At 42.7% G+C, this 23,705-nt stretch overlaps 2 protein-coding genes across 4 annotated transcripts in view; one reads left to right on the top strand and one right to left on the bottom strand.

The window, feature by feature from the left end:
• The window catches only part of ubac2 (UBA domain containing 2), a 193,102-nt gene that overhangs the window by 28,868 nt on the left and 140,529 nt on the right, over positions 1–23,705 (top strand). The window lies entirely within an intron of this gene.
• gpr18 (G protein-coupled receptor 18) lies at positions 574–7,279 on the bottom strand. Of its 3 annotated transcripts, XM_055636665.1 has the most exons (3): positions 7,024–7,277; positions 5,537–5,657; positions 574–4,636 (listed from the first exon to the last, which is right to left on the bottom strand). In XM_055636665.1, exon 3 carries the CDS (start codon positions 4,602–4,604, stop codon positions 3,624–3,626), a length of 981 nt encoding a protein of 326 aa, XP_055492640.1. In that variant the 5' UTR covers positions 4,605–4,636; positions 5,537–5,657; positions 7,024–7,277; the 3' UTR covers positions 574–3,623. The 3 variants fall into 3 exon arrangements, with proteins under 3 accessions (XP_055492640.1, XP_055492641.1, XP_055492642.1); XM_055636666.1 differs by having other exon boundaries at positions 574–5,657; positions 7,024–7,279; XM_055636667.1 differs by lacking the exon at positions 7,024–7,277 and having other exon boundaries at positions 5,537–6,985.

The following is a 23,705-nucleotide window of genomic DNA, read 5'->3' as shown; positions in this document are numbered from 1 at the left end:
ATTCCACAAAGCTACAAACCTTAAAATCTTTGGGATGTGGGAAGACACTGGAGCATCTAGTGGAAACAAAGAATCGGAAGGAGTACGTGCAAACTCCACACTGACAGCATTAGAAATCAGGATCAAAGTTGGGTTGCTAGAGCTGAGAAGCAGCATTGTTTAATTTAATAATTTGGTAATTAAGGGCCTTTCGGAAAGAATGATCATATTGGTAATTTGTCTGCTAGTGAGCATGCAATGGCTATTTAAAGAATGAATGCACAATTTACAACAAATGTACTGCAAAGCTCAATAGGAAACTGCCTAGCAGTGGTTTGTTTGCAAGAGAAGTTAAAAATATATTGGATCAAAGGAAATGCCTTACAAAAAAAACAATAAGCCTGAGGCTTTGGAACATTTCAGAATTCGGCAGAAGAGAACCAAAATATTGACATGGCAAGGAAAGCAGAATACAAGAATTATCTTGTGTGAAACATAAAAACAGACTAAAAAAACTTGTTAAAGCAGAAGATTAGAAAAAAGTTATAGTGGTTTCCTAATCTGGAGAACACCAGGTCCTGAGTGAATGAGAAATTGTATTGGAAACTGCAAATCCATTTAGCTACAAAACCTGATAACCCGTAGACCAAGGTTTTGAGAGAGGTGGATGTTGGGATAATGGATGGATGTTTGTCATCTTTCCATAGATTCTCAAACCGTGTGCACACATTAAATGGTACAAATGTAAACCCGCTATATCAGAAAGAAGGAGAGAAAACTGAGAGCTATTGATCAGTTAACCTGATGTAAGCAGGAAAAATGCTTGAATCTATTTATTAGTGGTAACTCGGCACTCGGAAGTCAACCTTGAATTTTTGAAAGGGGACTCGTGTTTAACAAATAGAAAGTGCTGCCAATCCGTAGGTCAGAGAACATCTAAGGAAAGTGAAACAAAATTAATGTTTCAGATTGACTATCCATCTGATGGAGGTTGTTATGAGCAGAATAACGGGGAAAACCAGTTCATGTGGTGTTAGTAAATTAATTATCCCTAGAACTTGTCAATTGGTTTAAATTGCTGCTTTCTTTACATTGTTGTTTCAAAGTTAAACATTATTGGAAGTCAAATGGCCAATTGAGTTTGCTGTGCTGTTCAATAAGATTATGGCTGATGTTGTATTTAGTCCACATTCCTGTATACAATTTTCCCAGTGTCTAAAAGTCTATGGATCTCGGTCCAGAATGAACTCAATACTGTAATTGAATATTTGTGGTGGAGAATCCTAGATTCTATACAATGCCTTACTCTAACAAGACATATATCCTATTTACTCAAGATGGGAACAGTACAGAATAGTTATAGTTATACAGAATGGAATCAGGCACTTTGGCCCTACTACCCTTGTGGCAAAAGGTATCAGGCAAAAGGTATCAGAAACCAAACCCAGCCTGCCATAATGACTTTCGACCAGTGGCCCTAACACCCATTGTAATGAAGTGTTTTGAGCGACTAGTTATGCAGCACATCAAAAATAGTCTACCTGCCGACCTAGACCCACTGCAGTTCGCCTACAGAGCCAACCGATCCACAGAGGACGCAGTCTCAACAACACTGAACCTCGTATTGTCACATCTCGATCAGAAAAATACCTATGCCAGGATCCTCTTCATAGACTTCAGCTCTGCTTTCAATACAATCATTCCGCAGCAGCTGGTGGAGAAGTTGGAGCTATTGGGGGTTGATGCTGGCACATGCAACTGGGTCCTGAACTTTCTGTCGCAACGGCAGCAGACAGTCAGGGTGGGCAGTAGGACATCAAAAACCATAGCCGTGAGCACGGGCTCACCGCAAGGCTGTGTCCTAAGCCCCCTTCTGTTTAGTCTGCTGACACACGACTGTACTGCCAGACTCAATAACAACTTCATCAACAAGTTCGCTGATGACACAACAGTGGTGGGTCTCATCAGTGACAATGATGAATCGGCGTACAGGATGGAGGTGGAGCTGCTCACAGGTTGGTGCAAATCCCACAACCTCATTCTTAACGTGGGAAAAACTAAGGAGATGGTGGTTGACTTCAGGAGGGCGGGGAAACAACACCATACACCTCTGCACATCGACGGAGCTGATGTGGAAAGGGTCAGCAGCATGAAGTTCTTAGGACTACATCTGTCTGATGACCTGACGTCCACGGCCAACACCACAGCTCTGGTCAAGAGAGCCCAGCAGCGACTTCACCCTCTCCGAAGACTACGTAAAGCAGGCCTCCCCACCACACACTTACGGACTTTTTATAGGGGGACTGTCGAGAGCACACTGACATACGGCATCACTTCCTGGTTCGGGAGCTGCAAGGCGTACGAACGGCACCAACTGGACAGGATAGTGAAGACCGCAAGCAGGATTATTGGTGCTCCCCTTCCTGCTGGACATATACAGGAAGAGATGTATCAACAGAGCCATCTCCATCATCAAAGACCCTTACCACCCATCGCATGACTTTTTCTCCATCCTCCCATCGGGGAAGAGGTACAGGAGCATTAGCTGCAAAACCAGCAGGATGCTCCTCAGCTTCTTCCCACAGGCTATAAGACTGTTAAATGGACTTTGCCCCCTGCCAAGTATCGCGCACAAACCCCCACACTGCAGCAGAGCCACTGTTGTGCCGCTGCCGGTCGGAACGGCTGTTGAATGTTTAGTAGAGTGTTAAATTTGTTCATGACATGTATTTTTTTTTTTATTTCTATTTATTTTTTCATGTACACTGAATGGACACTGGTTGAGCAACGTTTTTTTGTTTCCTCTGGGTATGCGAATACTCAGGAAATGACAATAAAGATATACAATACAATACAATACAATACTATCCATGCTGACCTAGCTGTCTATCTGAATTAATTCAATTTGCCTGCATTTGAAACATAGAAACATAGAAAATAGGTGCAGGAGTAGACCATTCGGTCCTTCGAGCCTGCACCGCCATTCAATATGATCATGGCTGATCATCCAACTAAGTATCCTGTACCTGCCTTCTCCATACCCCCTGATACCTTTTGCCACAAGGGCCACATCTAACTCCCTCTTAAATATAGCCAATGAACTGGCCTCAACTACCTTCTGTGGCAGAGAATTCCAGAGATTCACCATTCTCCGTGCGAATTTGACCCACATCTCTCTAAATCTTTCCTAACAGCATATCTGTCCAAATGTTTTCTAAACATCGTAATTGTACCCACATCTATTACTACTTTGGACAGTTTACACTACATACCCAAAATTCTTTCATATATTCGGCTTCTACATCTTTTGATGTGATGATCTAGTAATAGGAATGACAAAGTTGTTAAATTACAAAGAGGTGTGATTTCATTACTAAATATTCAAGGATAAGCATTTATTAAGAATCAATTTGAGAGCAGTTTCATCATAGAATTATATTTGCATGGTTTTCTGATCATCATTCTTCCTTCCATTAGCAACATTATAAACAAATCAACTGACCATTCTGGCGCAATGACATTTCATTTACTGCATTTACACACAAAATGAAAGGTCTCTTTCTTCAAAGGTACTTTCAGTTTGTAAAATACTCGGAGGAACTGAAACAAGATAAAACTCAATTACTTGGTCCTTATTTCATAATTTACATGTTGCTAATGTTGACGTTGCTCAGTGAATGGAAACTCCCATGTCTGAAGCTTTTCCTTCGTACGCTCCTCAGGTAGTTCCTATAGTAGATGACGCTGATGACTCTGGCCTGAAAGTGCTTTGACACTATGTAGTACAGGATCATGTCGAGACATGTGCTGAGGTTCATCAAGAAGGTTGTAAAGGCAGCCCAGGCGTTGAAATTACTACGTCCAGATTGTAATAGTAAGAAAATGGAACATATGTGATATGGGACAAAACAGACAAGCACCTGAACGATGAGGGTCACAATTATTTTAATAGATTTTTCCTTCGTTTTTGGCTTCAGTTTGGAAGTTTTTCCTTTTATTAGGCTTTTGATGATAATGCAGTAGCATCCTATCATAATGAAGAGAGGCAGAAGAAAAAACAATGTCACTCGGATGAAGTTCAGACTGTTGACTTCCTTCAAGTGCATGATGTCGAGCATTTTGAAACAGGTTGTAAAATTAGAAGCCCTGTCTGGGTCGTTCTTGGAAAACATGAAGGGAAGAACAGACACAATTGTCATTACCCAGATTCCTACACAGCTGGCAATAGCTTTACCAGTGTTACGAAGTTCCTTGCTGTGTTTGGGTTGCACCACTGCCGTGTAGCGGTCAACGCTGATGAAAGCCAAAAGCCACAGAGCAATGCTCGGGTAAAATATAGTGACGGTGGCATTGATGCGGCAGAAGATATCACCAAAGGGCCAGTAATTCTTCCCATAATAAATCAGGTGGAAAGGCAGCAGCATTATAAACATGAGGTCCAACAGAGCGACATTTGTCATGTATATGTTCACAGATGTGCCTTTCTTAGTGGTGCAGCTGAAGACCCAAATTGCAGTGGCATTTACAACCAGTCCAATTGTGAAAATGATAACGTAGAAGGTAATTGCACCAATTCTGAACTCGAGAGGCTGATGCTCAAACATGCTGCTGTTTTGTGATTGCATTTTTAAAATCCTGTTTGAAGATTTTCATAAACCTGCATCAAAAATATTTGAACAATAAAATTAACTTTTCATAAAGAGGCTTTGTGATTTTTTTTTTTTTCAAAAGTTCATTGACTGGCATTGGTATTGATATGGTATATTTTTGTCATATGTACTGAAGTACAGTGATAAGCTTTTGTTTACATGCTATCCAGTCAAATCAAATCATACTATATATATTACAATAAGCTATACGCGTGCAACAGGTAGTGCAAAGAGAAAAATACCAGAGTACAGAATTGAGTTTTACAACTTTATAGCATTGCAGTTACAGAGAAAAAGTCCAGAGTTCACAATGAGGTAGGTTGGAAGATTGAGATTTCATCCTGGGTTATGGGAGCATTGTTCAATAGTCAACAGGGAAAAAGCTGTTCCTGAATCTGGTCATTCCAGCAGTTATTAATCATCCCTATTTGCCTTTGAGGTGGTAATGGTGAGCTGCCTTCTTGAGCTCTTGATATCTGTGTGTGGTGATATGCTCCCAGAATATTTTTGCTTGTGTTTGGTAGTTCCAGATTTCTAAACAGTGGCAGTGAAGGCACAGCCGTACATTTTAAAGAGGGTATGGTATGTAACTTGCGCTTGTCCTCCCAAGTACTCAATGTGGTGGGTTTGTGAGATATTGTTGAATAAGCCCCGACGAGATGCTGCAGTCCATTTTGTAAATGGTATGTAATGCAGCATGGTCTTGGTGCATATCTTGTAGCAAATAGGATCAATTTACAGACTCCATTTTGAAAGTGTCTACAGCAATAGAACTGTTGTTCCGACCAAAACTGTAGAAGTCTCCAATCAGCAGTGGGCTAATTCTCCACCAAATTGCAGGACCTCTCCTATAAAGTGAGGGATTGGCACTGTTGTGAAATCGTAATCAAAAATGAATCATTACTTACTGCAAAGCGGTCATCCAGGTGTAATTGACAGGATAACAGGATAATTATTTCACCCTCTCCATTCCAGCTTGGGGGTTTGTGGTTTCACTGCATGTGATTCTTTTCACAGATGAGACTTGTACTGTGGACAGAGATGTGAAAATTCAGCCTGATTTAAAGTTCTGTATGCGGTCACGTATGCGTGAACACATGGACGGGAGCTTCAGTTTGTTTCCATTCTAGGCTTCAAATCGCATATCAACAAAATCTAATGGTGTGATTGTTTGCAAAATTTTCCAACAAAAAGTCAGCACTGCTGAAATAATCCCTGCAGATTTTGCACTATGTCGATTCGGAAAATTTTACATTTAACTTAAGATGAACATGAATGAATAGAAGAAGGCAAAAACATGTAGATATGATCATAAATGTGGTCCTAATCAGCTGGATCAGAGGATATTGTTTCCTCGTGCAAATAAAATGTCATGTTTGTATGAATGGGAAACACGATCATAAGTAAACAAGATAGGCTTAGCTAGAGTTTTGAATTCTCTGCAGCTTTGCTTGCATTTATTCAATGAGTTTGCAAACTCACTGACTTCTAGTTTGCTACTTTGTAGCAATTGTGTTAGCTTGGCTATAGGGGATTTTTTTTTAATAGTTAATGTCCAATTCTAATTCTGTAAATGTTTTATGGTTAAATCGAATCTGAGTGATGAATTGTTTGTCATAGGATCATACGACTCGGTACGCTAATCAAACCCTTGTGCATATGTTGACTTTAAGTGAGATTGAAGTCACTGGAGCAATTGTTAAAATGAAAGTTGAGAGCAGAGACCAGCCTGCACATTTAACAGTTCTACCGAGATGGTTTGTACAAATTGGTATATCTGCAAAGAAAGACTAAAGATATTTACATTACTTTCAGCGCACCCTGTATTCCTTTTCAGATGTCCAGCTGAACGTAACAGCTGCTTAAATGCTTTTAAACTGGTGTTACTGTTGTAATGGAGAAACTATGGGTGTTAATTTGCACACAATAAACTTCCAAAAGAATCACTCGGGTCTCCCCCTTGCATCCTGCATTTCAGAATAGTGCCTTGGAATCTTTTGTGTCCATCTGGGAGTAGATTGTGCCTTGTTTTAACATCTCATCTGAAACGATGGCATGTCCAACAGTGCCCCTATTCCTTCTGTGCTGTGTTGGAATATTGCCTGGATTGTGGTGTTTAAAGTTGGACCCAGGGTTTTTCGACTCAAAGGTGAGCAAGATATCTGCATTGTGTAAAACTTGAAAGTTTGATTAAAATCAGGACTTTATTGTACAACAACAATATCATCCTGTAATTCAAGATTAACCTTAAGTCTTGAGGTCCTCAGCCTAACTCGGAAGATCCATTGTTAAAATCACTGACTTTGCTACGTGCCATTTTCTGTTCTCCAAGATGTTAAGGTTAAGTTTAAACATAGGATTTATCAATGTAACAATATTTTCGACACATTCTTACCTTAAGAAGCCAGCAAATTGTAAATGTCAGACTGAACAAGTTCCGGAGCGTAAAGGAAATGTGTTCCTCTTTTGCTTGTGGCTGTTTCAATAGTGTTCTAAAATAGCATTGAGCTGTTTGCAGATTTGTAGGGGCGGAAGTGATAGCTCCACTGGTTAAACTTACCACCAGTGCTGTTGGGAACTGTGAACAACTTTCGAGATTGATTGCAGAAACTCTGTCTTCCTTCTTCTGTCTGCTGTTGGAAGCCTTTCACTTGTAAATCCTTTCTTTTTAATTTTTGTATTGAATGTTTATAGGATTAAAGTGTTTTTGAGGGAAACTTGGTTCCAGAGACTCAGGTGACGATGACCAACCCAGAATGAATCAATGAAATTATAATAACTCAAATATTCATCTACTTTGCAATGGATTTATCAGGAAAATATACTTCTTGCAATCTCCCTCTATGATGAGTAACAGGGAATTACAAAGAAACGAGTTTAAAAATAATAGTTTTAATTGCAGGTCCATATACAGTTGTTTATAGGTGGTTTAAAACCATGTATAGTCAACAGGAAATGTGCATAATAGGAACATATTACATTTAAATTTCCAGATGCAAATAAACATTAACTCTCAAGTGCAGGCAGGAACTACAGATGCTGGTTCATATTGAAGGTAGACACAAAGTGCTAGAGTAACACAGCAGGTCAGGCAGCATCTTTGGAGAAAAAGGATGGGTGACATTTCGGGTTGGAACCGACTGAAAGTGGAATCTAGATTGTACATGGCTTTAAAATTTGTGTGCACAGGCAGGGTAAATTTTATGAAACTTCAGCAGCTATTGAGGTCTCATAGGCCAGCTGGTAGATTGGTGATTCAAGTCTCAATCAAAAGGCATGAACACAAATATTATAAGCTGGCACATCCAGCACAGTGCACTGTCAGAAGCTCCATCTGCTCCCTCAGGTACATGGAAAAGATCCCAATGCACTTTTTCCGTATAAGAGCAAGGATAGTTTATTCTTGCTGTTTTGGACAATATTTATCCTTCACTAGACATTATTGAAACCAGATGGTCGAGTCATTGACATGTTCTGTTTGTGGGGGTGCTCTGCTGTGCTTTAAGATGTCCTGAGGCGGTCAAAAGTGATGTCGACATTCAAGACTGGCTGCTCTTTCTGATGCAGGTACTTTGGCCTTGATTTGTTAGGTTTTGGGCAGAGCCAATATCTATCAATATGTTTGAAACAAATGTTTTTGAAGTGTAAGATGTGCGTTTTTTTATTCTTTTTATTCAATTGTGACTCTCCACAAAAGAAAGATTCTCCATCCATCCATCCATCCATCCAGTTTTTAAATTTGCGCAAAACGGTAACCTATTTAGCTAGGATTACTCGCCACCTTACACCGTTCTCTGCTCCAAGCCACCAAGTTTTGTTCCGATTGGTGGAAGATTACAAAAGTTATGAAGGTTTAAAAAATCGTCAGATCAGCAGATTAGTCTTCTCGCCTTTCAGGCACCATGAAGATAACGCTCCTTCCGGCACCCGCTGGAGAATAAAGCCCTGGAGGTGGGACTAAATCCGTGAGCACGTCCACAAGCCGCCCGTCCTGAAGCCGCCGAGAAAAAAGCTGAAGCAGTGGAGTTTGGGCTGTGTTCTGCGGGTGGGGGCGGGCTGTGTTCGCGGGTGGGGACTGTGAGCACGACAGGTGCTGGAGACGGGAGCAGCTGAGTGAGTCTGGAGCCGGGTCCTGGAGCCAGGAGTGCAGTCGGAGCCGGGGCCAGGAACCGGTGAGCCCACACACCTACCTCCCACACCCCCCCCCCCCACACCCCCCCCCTGCCCCACACCCCCACTCCCCTACACCCCCCCCCTACACCCCCCCCTCCCCTACACCCCCCCACATACCCCCCAACCCCCCTCCCCCACACCCTCCATTTTACACTGTAGGCATTTGTTCAGTATTGACTCTTCCCCAGTTCAGTGCTCCCTCAGGACTGCTCCAACATTGCAATGTGACCTTGGTGCTGTCCCTTTGATAGTGCAGCTTGGTTTCAGTACTATATTCCAACAATGCTAAACAAGGATATTTGTGTCCCTGTTTTTGGACTGAACCTTGAACCATCTGACTGAAAGACAAGTGTACTTTCACCCGAAACAAAATGAAAAATGAACATATTCTCTCATTCCCCTCAATGTTCACCCTAGGACATGTCATAAGTGATCGAAGTAGAATTAGGCCATTTGACCCATCAAGTCTACTCCACCATTCAATCATGGCTGATCAATCTCTCCATCCTAACCCTATTCTCCTGCCTTCTCCCCATAACCTCTGACACCTGCACTAATCAAGAATCTATCTATTTCTGCCTTAAAAATATCGACTTGGCCTTCACAGCCTTCTGTGGCACAGAATTCCACAGATTCACACCCTCTGATTAAAAAACATTCTCCTCTTCTCCTTCCTATAACTCCTTCCCCTTCTAGTCCGTGCCGTTCCTATAGAATGTCATTTAATTCTGAGGCGATGGCTCTTGTCCTAGACTCTCCCACTCATGGAAACATCCACTCTATTCAAGCCTTTCACTATTCTGTATGTTTCAATGAGGTCCTCCCTCATTCTTCTAATCTCCAGCGAGTACAGGCTCAGTGCTGACAAACGCCCATTATAGGTTAACCTACTCATTCCTACTGATACGTGGATGTGGTAAAAGCACAGGATGTAAAGCTGACCTTTAAATTCGTTATTCAATCCAGTTTTATGTTTTAGGTAAAATGATGCAGTCACAACAAATTAACATATCATGAAAGGCTGAAAGGAAACAAATCAATTGTAAATCCACTTGTATATTATTGATCAAGTGGTGATATTTTTTTTGCACCAGTGTTTATTGCTCACTTCTAACTGTACTCGAGAAAGTGCGAACCACTATTGTCCATCTGGTGAAGACATTTCCACAATGCCTCTACCGAACTTAGACCAGCATTGTTGATGGACTACTGTCCAGTGGCCTAGACATCCACCATTATGAAATGTTTTGGATTGGATTGGATTCCTTTATTGTCATTCAGACCTTTCAGTCTGAACGAAATGTTGTTGCTTGCAGTCATACATATAATAAATAACAAAACATACAATAAACACAAATTAACATCCACCACAGTGAGTTCACCAGGCACCTCCTCACTGTGATGGAGGCAAAAGTCTTAAAGTCTCTGTCTCTTCCCTCCTTGTTCTCCCTCTGCGCTGAGGCGATCCAGGCTTCCGTTGTTGTGACCCCGCCGGATGATGGTGAGTAAGTCCCGCGGCTCAACCAAGCTCCGCGAACGGGCCGGTTCAAGCTCCGTGGCCTGGGGTGGTAGAAGCTGCCGAAGATGCCGCCCTCCAGTCCAGCGGATGCAGTTGTAGTTGCGGGAGCTCCGGAAAAATAGGTCACCAACCTGTGACCTGCGAGCTCCCGACGATGTCGTCCACTGGGTCCGCGGCCGAGCCCCGAATTCAGGTCGCCGCCACCAGAACGCCGCCTCAGCCCCAAAGCCCCAAAGCCGGGCCACCGCCACCGGAACGCCGCCGCAGCCCCGAATTCGGCCAGCCTCGCGTTGGTAAGTCCTGGCGGGCTCTGCCTCCGGAGCCTCGAGGTCGGTCGCAGTTGGAGACCGCCAGCTCTGCCATTAGGCCTCAGCGCAGACGGAGGCAGAGAAGGGGGATACGACAAGAAAAAGTTGCATTCCCCCTGAAGGAAGAGACAAAAAAACATGCTTCATCCCCCCCCACACACATATACACAACCTAATAAACTAAAATTTAACCAAAACAAGACAAAAAAAAAACAACAAAAAAAGTAAAAACAGACGGACTGCAGGCAAGCCGCAGCTGTCAACAGCGCCACCACTTCCGGAAGGGTAGTTATGGAACGCATTAACTCCAGTCTACATAGCACCCTTGATCCACTGCAGTCCGTCTACCACCGCACCAGGTCCACGTTGATGCCAATGCCTTAGCCCTACACTGATCCTTAGAACACCTGGATAAGAGAGACGTCAGACTCCTATTCATAAACTACAGCTCTGTCTTTAATGCCATTATACCATCCAAGCTTGTCATCAAACTCACGGAATGGTGTCAGCGCCCATCTCTGCAACTGGATCTTCAACTTTCTGACCACCAGACCCCAATCAGTGAGGATAGGGGACAAATCATCTACGTTAATCCTCAACATGGGGTCTCCACAAGGAGGCATTCTCAGCCCCCATTTTTACTCTTTGTACACCCAAGACTGCAGTCATGTACAAATCAAATTCAATTTTCAAATTCACTGACGCACCTCCATTGTGGGCCGGAAAGCATATAATGATGAAACGGAGTATAGGAAGCAGATCAAGAACCTTGTGTCCTGTTGTCGAGATAACAACCTTTCTCTCAAAGTCACTGATTTGACTTCAGGAAGCGAAGTGGTACACATACCCCAGTTTGCATTGACGGTGCCAACGTAGAGATGGTTGAAAACTTCAATTTCCTTGGAGTCAATGTCGCCAACAACTTCTCCTCGACCACCCATATTGAAGCAATGGCTAAGAAAGCACACTATTGCCTCTACTTCTTTAGACGGCTTAGGAAGTTCAGCATGTCCCCTACAACTCTTACCAGTTTCTACAGATGCGCAATAGAAAGCATTTTATCGGGAAGCATCACAGCATGGTTTGGGAACAGCTCCATCCAAGACCGCAAGAAATTGTGGATGCAGCCCAGACCATCACACAAACCAACCTCCCTTCTATTGAATGTTAGCTTTCAATGGTATGTTAGCTTTCATTGCTTTCATTGCAAAAGGATTTGAGTATAGGAGCAGGGAGGTTCTACTGCAGTTGTACAGGGTCTTGGTGAGACCACACCTGGAGTATTGCGTACAGTTTTGGTCTCCAAATCTGAGGAAGGACATTATTGCCATAGAGGGAGTGCAGAGAGACGGTTCACCAGACTGATTCCTGGGATGTCAGGACTGTCTTATGAAGAAAGACTGGATAGACTTGGTTTATACTCTCTAGAAATTTAGGAGATTGAGAGGGGATCTTATAGAAACTTACAAAATTCTTAAGGGGTTGGACAGGCTAGATGCAGGAAGATTGTTCCCGATGTTAGGGAAGTCCAGGACAAGGGGTCACAGCTTAAGGATAAGGGGGAACCGAGATGAGAAGAACTTTTTTCACACAGAGAGTGGTGAATCTCTGGAACTCTCTGCCACAGAGGGTAGTTGAGGCCAGTTCATTGGCTATATTTAAGAGGGAGTTAGATGTGGCCCTTGTGGCTAAGGGGATCAGGGGTATGGAGAGAAGGCAGGTACGGGATACTGAGTTGGATGCCATGATCATATTGAATGGCGGTGCAGGCTCGAAGGGCCCAATGGCCTACTCCTGCACCTAATTTCTATGTTTCTATGTTTCTATGAATCCATTTATACCTCACGCTGCCTCGGCAAAGCCAGCAGCATAATCGGGGACGGGTCGCACTCAGGCCACTCCTTCTTCTCCCCTCTCCCATCAGGCAAAAGGTATAGAAGTGTGAAAACACACACCTACATATTCAGGGGTACTTTCTTCCCAGCTGTTATCAGGCAACTGAATCATCCTACCACAACCAGAGAGCAGGGCTGAACTACTAACTACCTCTTTGATGACCTTCGGACTATTCTTGATCAGATTTTGCTGGCTTTACCTTGCACTAAATGTTATTCCCTCAATATGTATCTATGCACTGTTAATGGCTCGATTGTAATCATGTGTTGTCTTTTTTTGTTTCCTCTGTCAAACATTCCTCTGGCAAACATTGTCAAACATTCTGTTTGTAGTTTGTTTGGTTGTTTGTTTGGTTGTCTTTTTAAACAAAGTCCACCAGCATTGCCACTTTTCATTTCACTGCACATCTCGTATGTGTATGTGACGAATAAACTTGACTTGACTTGACTTGACTTGCTGACTGGATAGCACACAATAAAAAGCTTTTCACTGTACCTTGGTACACGTGCCAATAAACTAGACTGAACTGAAGGAATGGCTATATATTTCCACATTTGGGTGGCAAAGCAATTTTTTGGGGAAACTGCAGGTGGTGATGTTGCCTTACACTTGTTGGCTTACACTTGCTGCCTCAGTGGTAGTGATATGAGTTTGGGAGATCCCATCAGAATAGCCTAGACAAGATTCAGCAGTGCCTTTTGTAGGCAATATTGCAGTAATTGTGTGCCAGGGATAGAACATAGAACAGTTCAGCACAGGAATGGGCCCTTCAGTCCACAATGTTTGTGCCGAACATGATGCCAAGTTAAACTTATCTCCTCTGCCTGTAAATGATCTATGTCCCTCCGTTCCCTGCACTCCCACGTGCCTTTCTAAAACCTCTTAAACACCTCTGCCTCCACCACCGCTCCGAACAATGCATTCCATGCCCCCACTACTCACTGTGTAAAAAAAAACGTACCCCGCATATCTTCATTGAACTTTCCCTTCTCACCTTATAGCTCTGCCCTCTAGTGTTGAATATTTTCTCCCTGGGGAAAAAAGGTTCTGACTGCCTCTCATAATTTTATATACTTCTATTAAGTCTCCCCTCAACCTCTGTCTTTCCAGAGGAAACAACCCAAGTCTATTCAACCTCTCCCTGTAGCTGAAACACTTCAATCCAGGAGGAATTCTGGTAAACCTCCTTTGCACCCATTTCAAAGTATCCACATCGTTCTTATAATGGGGTGACCAGAATGTCATGCATTAGTCCAAATGCGGCCTAACCAAAGTCCTATAGAGTTGCTCGTGGCTTTCTGTCTCCTATATTTAATGCCACTAGCAATGACGGCAAGCATACCATTTACCTCCTTTACCACCCTATCTACTTATAGCATTACATATAGTAATGCTATAAGTAGCATGAACTTATTAAACCAGATGAATTTCCGCATAATATTGGTAATTCACAGGAACTTTGGTTGTAAATCTTTCCATGAAAACAAATTATTATTTTTATAATTGAACAGATTTGCTTTCACTCCTAGTTTATGATTGGGTTTAAGATCATGAGGAAAGCCTAGAATACTGCCTGAATATATCTCTGACCATGCTTTGGGGTTGCCTGGTGTAATATTTCCTGAGCAAGGTCTCTATCCAAAATATCAACAATTTCCTCCCCCCTCCAAAGATGCTGCTCGACCTGCTGAGTTCCTCCAGCTGTTTGCATTCTGCTCCAGGTTCCAACATCGGCAGTCTTTGTATCTCTAATATTTCCTTATGTGGCCTGTGTTTTTCTGTGCTATAAAAGCAGCGGATGTTTAAAAGATGTTATAAAAAGTTGAAGCAATGTTTCAAATGATTAAATTGATTATTTACCTGGTAAATGTTTTTTTTAGATTGGAGAGGATTTGTAACCATTCATGTAGAGGGAAAATTTCACATGTAGAAAAGAACATGACTGAGGACCATCAACATAAGGTGGTCACTTGCAAATTCAATGAAGAATTCAGGGGAAATTACTTTGACCAGTTAGCACTGGGAATATGGAAGCTGTTCCCACAGGGAATGGTTGAGATGTATTGTGTAAATGTGTTTATTGTATAAACCCATCACGGAGAAAGTTTATGAAGGACTTGTTGATACAGTGAGATAATGGGTGGAAGCCAGATTGAGTGATGCATGAAAATCAGCTTAGATTAAATGATCTGTTTTGATGCTGTGTCCACCATGTAATGTAATTCTGGTTGAGTGGTGCCAGTAACAACAATCTTATTCTCAATGTTCGTAAGACTGAAGTGCTGATTGTTGACCTGTGGAAGGGAAAGCTGAGGAATGATGTACCTGCCTTGATCGGCAGGACGCCAGTAGAGAGAGTCAGCAGCTTCATGTTCCTGGGGTGCACATCTCTGAAGATCTGCCATGCACCGAGCCCATTGATGCAATCACAAATGCACTCTACTTCCTCAGGGGTTTGAGGAGATTTGGCCTGTGAACTTCTACAGGTATAGGGTGCAGTGACTGGTTGCATCATGGCCTGAAGGTAATGGTTGTCAGACCTATATCTTTTTCCCCTTAGTTTCAGCAGGTTGAGAGTATGATGAGTTTTGTGTGTGTGACACTAACTGCCTTCTTGAAACACCGCTTCCTGTAGATGCCTCTGTAGCCAGAAAGTATCTGCTGGTAACACGAACACCCAAGAACAAAGGTAGTTGCAGATGGTATCTACAGGAAGTACTGCTTCAAGAAGGCAGCTAATATCATCAAAGACCCACACCAACCTTGTTATGCTCGCTTCTCACTGATACCATAGGAAGAAGGTAACAAAATTACCTCCACATTTCCGCTTCCTCCCTGTTATTCTAATCAATCTGAAGACATGTTCTGACTTGAAATGGAGTTTGTCCATTCCCTCCACAGAGCCTGACCAGCTGAGATCCCCCAGCACTTTGTGTTTTGTTCAAGATTCCAGCATCTGCAATTTCTTGTGTGTCAAGAATAGCATCTTCCCGTCAGGGTCTTGAAACACACTGCACATGTCTAACCACAACCCTACCTCAGCACTGAACTGTTTATACTATTGTGGTTCATTGTTCCGGTCCTGGTAAATATGATAATTCAAGACTCTTGACTCTTATTAATTGCATAAAATGTTAAGTGCCTGCTAATAAAACGTGTATATTCAGACCCTTAGTCACTTTTGTTCTTTTTCTTTGGTTAAGCAACATTAAAGGTTGGCATTTGTAGCGTGGCATGAACATGTGAATATATTTTTAATGCAGCATCATAATGTAGCAAAGTATATATATTTTCAAATGCTAAGTGGACCAGATTGTTGCATATTGTTAGAAACCATCCAGGCTCATTACTGTGCAAAACAAGAAGACGTTATTAATTTTAGTGTTTTAATTTATATGAGTATTTTCAAAGGCTTTTCCACCCAAAATTAATTGCATTCTTGAGGATCGAAATAATTACCTTTAATGTATGAATGAGTATACGTTAAGACTATTTTTGTTACTCTAGCAGCTGATTAGTGCACAAATTATTTGCAATATTCTGAAAGAGGATTTTCGAAACATAGAAACATAGGTGCAGGAGTAGGCCAATCGGCCCTTCGAGCCAGCACTGCCATTCAATATGATCATGGCTGATCATCTAAAATTAGTACCCCGTTCCTGCTTTTCCCCCATATCCCTTGATTCCTTTAGTCCTAAATGCTAAATCTAACTCTCTTGAAAACATCCAAGTCGTCAAGTCAAGTCAAGTTTATTTGTCACATACACATACGAGATGTGCAGTGAAATGAAAGTGGCAATGCTCGCGGACTTTTGTGCAAAAGACAAACAACCGAACAACCAAACAAACTATAAACACAATCATAACACACATATTCTTTTACATAATAAATAATGGAAGGAAAAACGTTCAGTAGAGTTAGTCCCTGGTGAGATAGGCGTTTACAGTCCGAATGGCCTCGGAATTGGCCTCCACTGCCTTCCATGGCAGAGAATTCCACAGAATGTTATATGTTTCTATAAGATCCCCTCTCATTCTAAATTCCAGTGAATACAAACCCAGTCGACCAATTCTTTCATCATATGTCAGTCCCGCCATCCTGAGAAATAACCTGGTGAACCTACGCTGCACTCCCTCAATAGCAATAATGTTCTTCCTCAAATTAGGAGACCAAAATTGCACACAATGCTCCAGGTGCGGTCTCACCAGGGCCCTGTACAGCTGCAGTAGGACCTCCTTGCTCCTGAACTCAAATACTCTAGCAATGAAGGCCAACATGCTATTGGGTTTCTTCACTGCCTGCTGTACCAGCATGCTTACTTTCAGTGACTGATGCACAAGCACACCCAGGCCTCGTTGCACCTCCCCTTTTCCTCATCTGACACCATTCTGACAATAATCTGCCTTCCTGTTCTTTCCACCAAAGTGGATAACATCACATTTCCACTAAGAAGGAGTTTAATGCAGGAATTTCCAGATTTGGACAGCAAACAAGTGAAATAGAGAATAAGAGTTAGTAAAAGTGGTCTAATAGGCTATTTCAGTTTGGCCCTGAAATTCAGGATGATTCAGCCCTTGTTTGGTGGACACTTTTAACACAGCCATTGAAAAGTAATCAAGATTGATTTATTTTTTTAGCTCATTCACCAGCTTTCAGGTCAAATTTAGTATTTTTTGCATTGGTGGTTGGGATGAAAGCTTGCTGGCATTGGATAAGTTCTGCCTAGTTAATTCTATTGCTGTTGCCATTGTTCTGCCTCTGCCTGGGACTAGATAGATTTTAGCTGTCGTGATCATCTATTTGGTGTGGAGTTCCGCTTCATCAATCAATATCCTCCCAATCTTTTCTCTCCCTGTCTCTGGCCAATGTTATCAATACTTGCACTGTTACCACCTTATAAGTAGTAATGGGAAATAAAGATATGACAGATGAATTGAATACATTTTTTGCACCAGTCTTCACAGTGGAAGCCACCGGCAACGTTCTCGAAATACAAAAAAGTCAGGAGGCATTAGTTAGTGAAGTTACTGTTACTAAGGGAAGGTAGGCGGCGCGACTCTGGTCAGCAGCGGCCTCTGCAGCCTGTCCGCATTTTTATTATTTTTGTCTGTGTTTTTATGTAGTTTTTGAAAGATGTTGGGGTGTTGTGGGAGGGTGGTGGAGGGGGTTAGCGGGGGGGGGAAACTTTTAAATCTCTCCCTGCACTGGAGTGGCCCCTGAGACTCGTCGGGTCTCAGCTGTCGTTGGGGCTGCAACGAGGAGCGGCAAGAAACAGGAAGAAGCCGGGGGAAACTCCAGGTGCCGACTCACCTCACCGTCGCGGAGCTGGCCGAGACCGGAGCGGGTGGGTGGATGGAGGAGCGTTTAGCTGCCGCTGCCAGCATGCTTGCTGCTGCTGAGTCGGAGGCTGCTGCTGCGGGTTGCGGACGGCGGCACCGGGAGGACGGCTCCCTGGAGGGAGACCGCTTTTCGGGGCTCCTGCAACGGCGACTTCTCCCGCCCGAGTTGCGGGGTCGAAGAGCTCCTGGAGCGGGGCTTAGCACCACTGCCCCGCGCGGCTTGGAATGCGGGACTTTGCGAGCGCACACCGGGAGCTCCAACATCAAGACCCGGTGTGCGACCTCGCACCACCCGGCGTGGCTTTAATGGCCGCGGGACAATCGCCATCGCCAGCCGGGGGCTTTGACTTTGACTCTGACATCGGGGGGGAGAGAGTGCAGTGGAGAGATAAGTTTATTTGGCCTTCCATCACAGCTATGTGATGGATGTTTATGTAAAATGTAATTATGTTGTGTCTGGGGTCTATTTGTGTGTAATGTATGGCTGCAGAAACGGCATTTCATTTGGACCTCCAGGGGTCCAAATGACAATTAAATATACTCTTGATAAGGAGAGGATACTTGGGAATCTGAAAGGTCTGAAGGAGAATAAGCCACCTGGACCAGATGGACTACACATCAGAGTGCTGAAAGACGTCACTTTAGAGATTGTGGAGGCATTAGCGGTGATCTTTCAAGAATCACTAGAATCAGGAGTGGCCCCTGAGACTGAAAAATTGCAAATGTTACCCCGCTGTTCAAGAAGGGAGCGAAGCAAAAGAGAGGAAACTCCAGGCCGGTTAACCTTTCTTCAGTGGTTGGTAATATTTTTAAGAGTCCATTACTAAGGATGAGGTTTAGCAGTAATTAGAGGCACATGTCAGCATGGTATTGTGATCTTGCCTGACAAATCTGTTGGAATTCTTTGAGGAAGTAAATAGCAGGACGAAAGCTTGGCTGAATGGCAGAAAGCAAAGAGTGTGGATAAAAAGGGGGCTTTTTCTGGTTCACTGCCAGTGACTAGTGGTTGGTGTTGGGGCTGCTACTCTTCACGTTGTATATCATTGATTTGGATGAGGGAATTGATGGCTTTGTGGCCATGTTTGCGGATGTTACAATGATAGGCGGAGGGGCCGATAGTGTAAAGGAGGCAGGGATTCTGCAGCATGACTTAGACAGGTGGGAGAGTGGGCAAAGAAGTGGCAGATGGAATACAACGTAGCAAAGTGTGCAGTTATGCACTTTGGTCGTAGGAATAAAGGCATAGACTGCCTTCTAAATAACCATATAACCATATACCAATTACAGCACGGAAACAGGCCATCTCGGCCCTACAAGTCCGTGCCGAACAACTTATTTCCCTTAGTCCCACCTGCCTGCACTCATACCATAACCCTCCATTCCCTTCTCATCCATATGCCTATCCAATTTATTTTTAAATGATACCAATGAACCTGCCGACACCACTTCCACTGGAAGCTCATTCCACACCGCTACCACTCTCTGAGTAAAGAAGTTCCCCCTCATGTTACCCCTAAACTTCTGTCCCTTAATTCGGAAGTCATGTCCTCTTGTTTGAATCTTCCCTATTCTCAAAGGGAAAAGCTTGTCCACATCAACTCTGTCTATCCCTCTCATCATTTTAAAGACCTCTATCAAGACCTGTAAATGGGGAGAATGTTCAGAAATTTGCAGTGCAAAGGTTCTTGGGAGTGTTGGTGCAGGATTCCCAAACGGTTAATTTACAATTTGAATCAGCAGTAAAGAAGGCAAATGCAATGCTATCATTTATTTTGAGAGGACTAGAATTAAAAGCAGGGATGTGATGCCTGCATTTGGAGGATTTGTGCAGTTTTGGGCCCTGTATCTGAGGAAGGATCTGCTGGCATTAGAGAGGGTCCAGAGGACGTTTATCAGAATGATCCCAGGAATAATTGGGAAACATTGAGCATTTGATGGCGGTTGGGGTTGAGAAGGAAAGATTGATCGGCCATGATTGAATGGCGGAGTAGGCCAAATGGCCTCATTCTGCTCCTATAACTTATGAACGTATGTGCATAGGTGTTAAATTTGAGAATTGCTTTCTAACATGTAAGTGCAAGGTTTGGTTCATTCGTGCACAAAACAGTTTAATGGGGAACTATAAATGAGGTTGACCAAGGAAAGTTTTTATGGTGGATTTTGTGGTTCCCAAGAATGGAGTTGAAAATTGTTGGGGAGGGTGTTTTTGCGAGGTAGGCAATAAAACCATCAGCATTGATCTATTTTCCAAAGAATCGTATGAATACTATCATTCAATTGGTCAAAATTCAAAAGAAACTGCCTATATGAAACACAATGATTTGAACGGATTCAAAAGTAGAATGTAAATCTAACCAATTATTTGACAATGCTTATTGACATAAAGCCATTTATGGGATGTGGGAATTGCTGTATGGCCATTATTTATTGCTCAGAAATTATGATTTGAATTGTCATTCTGATCTACTTCAACCAATGTTGTGAAGGTGTTTCTGCAATGCTACTTGGTGGCAAGTTCCATGATTTTGATCTGATGAAGATGAAGCAATGGTAAATTTAGTCTGGAGGATGGTGCGTATGACTCGTGTGGAAACTCAAAGTTGCTGAAGTACCCTTGCACATATGGGCCTTGCTTTTTTCAGTGTTAAAGATCGTGACTTTCAGAGGTGCTGCAGAAGAAGCCACAGCCTTTTGCAATCTTTTAAATGCAAAAGTGGATAAACATTGTGTTTTTTTTAAATTCAGCTGAAGTGTCTTTTAAAAAAAATATTTCCAGATATTATCATAGTTCATTCAGGCCAAATGAAACAGAGGATCTACAAATGCTCGACTGAGTTCAAATTGGAAGGAGCTGATATTTCATCATAGTTTTCTTTTAAAAAAAACCTCGGGTTATGTTTTTGAGTGAGGGAAAGTGGTGAGAAAACTCTTAAAACCACAGACAATTTTGTTCTTCAAGCATCTTCAATCTTGCCACATCCTCCTGCAGCATAGATTGTCCAGCTCTCAAGATATATGGGTATAGGTTGTTACATAAAATATATAGTATCGAAACAGTTGCTGAATTCCTCCTTTGCATGCTGGTGTTTATGTTCTACACAAGCCTTCTCCAGCCGCCTTCTTCGCGTCCTATTAAACATCCTTTGGTTTGTTTCTCCATCAGATGTTTATTCATTTAACCCTAAGTGTACATGCAATTTGCTTCAACCAGTTCTTGATGAACTATTATATATTTTGTTGTCAAAATGGTGATGCGTTTGTATAGAAAGACAATTTTGGGGTTGAAGTAAGAAACCTTTCTTGGAATGCTCTGTATAAAGCACCTGAGTGTTCTGTTCATCGTATTAATCATCATTTTCCTCAATGGACATATCTTTGAGGTACATCCAGAGAGTGCATCCAAAGACCTGTATGGCTAATGGAGAGTTTATAATGGGGACATAAATAAATAATAGAGGAATTAATAGAAATAGTCGACGGATAAGAAAATAGGAAATCAAGGATTTTTTTGTCTGTCGTCATGGAATAAGGCACAAGAAAAACCCGCACAACCATTGGGGAGATAAAACTAAACTGGTTCAAATGAGTGCCAAATGGGCAGCACAGAAATAATGGGCAGATGGGCCTGCTTCCATACCGTATAACTGTGAAACATTCTATTGATTCAAAAAGGTTTGTTATTCTGAAATTGTACATTAAAGGCTCTGGAGTAATTAATTTGTGTTTGATCAATGGGGTTAAGCATGTCTGAGGTGAGACTGAGATTCAGTGCAATTGAATTTCGAGGGGTGAATACAAGCTGCTGGCCAATATTCTTTCAACTGTTTAGTGTGTTCAACCAAAAAGGAATTTCTCCTCTCACTATTCCCTTCCTTCCCTGCAACTTTGCTAGAAGGAGGAAAGTAGGCTTTTTATACTGCATCTTGACCCCTGCTGCAGTTGTTCATAAATGTACGGAGGAAGTCATGTCTTCCAAACTTGATTGAGATTTTGGGGAGGTGACAAAGATGATGAATGATGCTAGGGCAGTGATATTATATTTGTGGATTTTTGTAAAGCTTTCAACGGGTTTCCTCATGCTAAGCAGATGCAGAAGAGTTAAGTACATGGGTTCCATGGAGTTAATAGATTGGATTCAAAATTGGTTTAGCCACAGAAGACAGACAATATTGGTGGTGGATTGTTTGTCTGACTGGAGGTCTATAATCAGTGGCGTTCTGCATGGGTTAGTGCTGGGTTCTCTGGTTTGTGATACGTTTAAATGATTTAGGCAAAAATGTGGTGGTTTGATTGAGAGGTTTGCAGATGACATACAAAATTGGTGGAGTTTTGGATAGTGAGGAGGGGTCAAAGGATTCAGTGGGCCTTTGACCAATTGTGGGCAAATATGGACAAGGAAATGGCAAATAGAGTTTAATCTAGACAAGTGTGAGGTGTTGCACTTTGGGAAGCCAAATGTAAAAGGAAAGTATACAGTAAATGACAGGATCCTTAGCAGTGATGTATGGAGGGATCTTGGGGTTGCAAGTCCACAGCGCTCTAAAAGTGGCAGCACAAGTAGACAAGGCGTAAAGAAGACGTGCAACATATTTACCTGAATTGCTTGGGGCATTTTGTATAAAATCAGGAATTATGTTGCAGCTGTAGAAAGGTTTGGTTAGGCCACATTTTGGGTACTATGTGCATTTCTGCTCACCACACTATAGGAAGGATGTGGAACTTGGGGTGCAGAAGAGGTTTGCCAGGGTGTTGCCAAGATTGGAATGTGCTGGCTATATAAGCGTAGGTTAAACAAACTTGGTTTATTTTCTCTGGTTTAGAGATGACCTGATAGAAGTATATAAAATTATGGGAGGCATAGATAGGGTTGTCTTTTTCTGAGGGTGTGAATGTCAAATATGAGAGGACCTAGTTTTAAGGTGAGAGGGGGCAAGTTTAAAGGAGATTCATGAGGCAATATTTTTGTTACACAGAGAATGGTAGGTGCCTGGAAGATGCTACCAGGAGAAGTAAGGGACACGGATGTGATAGTAATGTACTTTCCAAAATAAGAGAACCATAGACACAAGCAACTGCAGATGCTGGAATCTTGAGCAAAACACAGATTGCTGGAGGAACTCAGTGGGTCAGACAGCCCACTGCTCTGTCTTCTTCTTGGGTATGGCATGCACAGCCTAAAGTTGGAAGACAACTTGTTCTGTTTGACCTTCTGTTTGTGCACGCCAGGTTGATTGCATTTGTCGAAACACAGTGGACCACATGAAGATTGCAATCCCCCACCCCACTGGTCTGTCAAGGGAATGTAAGATTACTTTTTGGGTCACAGGGAACGGAAACAGGCCCTTTGGACCGACTTGTCCATGCCAATTTGATCCATATCCCTCTAAACCTTTCCTGTTGATGTACCTGGCCAAATCTTTTGAATCTTTCTGCCTGATCTACCTCCTCCTGCAGCTCATTCCATATACCCACCTTCCTATTAAATCCTTCCCCTCTCACCTTAAACCAATGCCCTCTGGTGCATGCAGTTCGCATACCAAACAAAGATGGGGGTCGAGGACACCATCATCCACCTGCTCCACCGTTCCAAAGCTCACCTGGATAAGCCGAGAAGCATTGTGAGAGTCATGTTTTTTGACTTCTCCAGAGCTTTTAACACGATCCGGCCTGCACTGCTAAGGTGCAAACTGACGAAGATGTGGGTGGATGCTCCATTGGTGTCCTGCATCACCAACTACCTGACCGGAAATACCACAATATGTCAGGCTACAGAACTGTGTCGCGGACATGGTGGTGAGCAACACATGGGCCCAACAGAGGATGATCCTCTCTCCCTGCCTA

This window comes from Leucoraja erinacea, chromosome 6 (genome assembly GCF_028641065.1).
Source record: "Leucoraja erinacea ecotype New England chromosome 6, Leri_hhj_1, whole genome shotgun sequence".
In the NCBI taxonomy this organism is placed as follows: domain Eukaryota; kingdom Metazoa; phylum Chordata; class Chondrichthyes; order Rajiformes; family Rajidae; genus Leucoraja; species Leucoraja erinaceus.
This window is presented reverse-complemented; position numbering and strand designations above follow the sequence as displayed.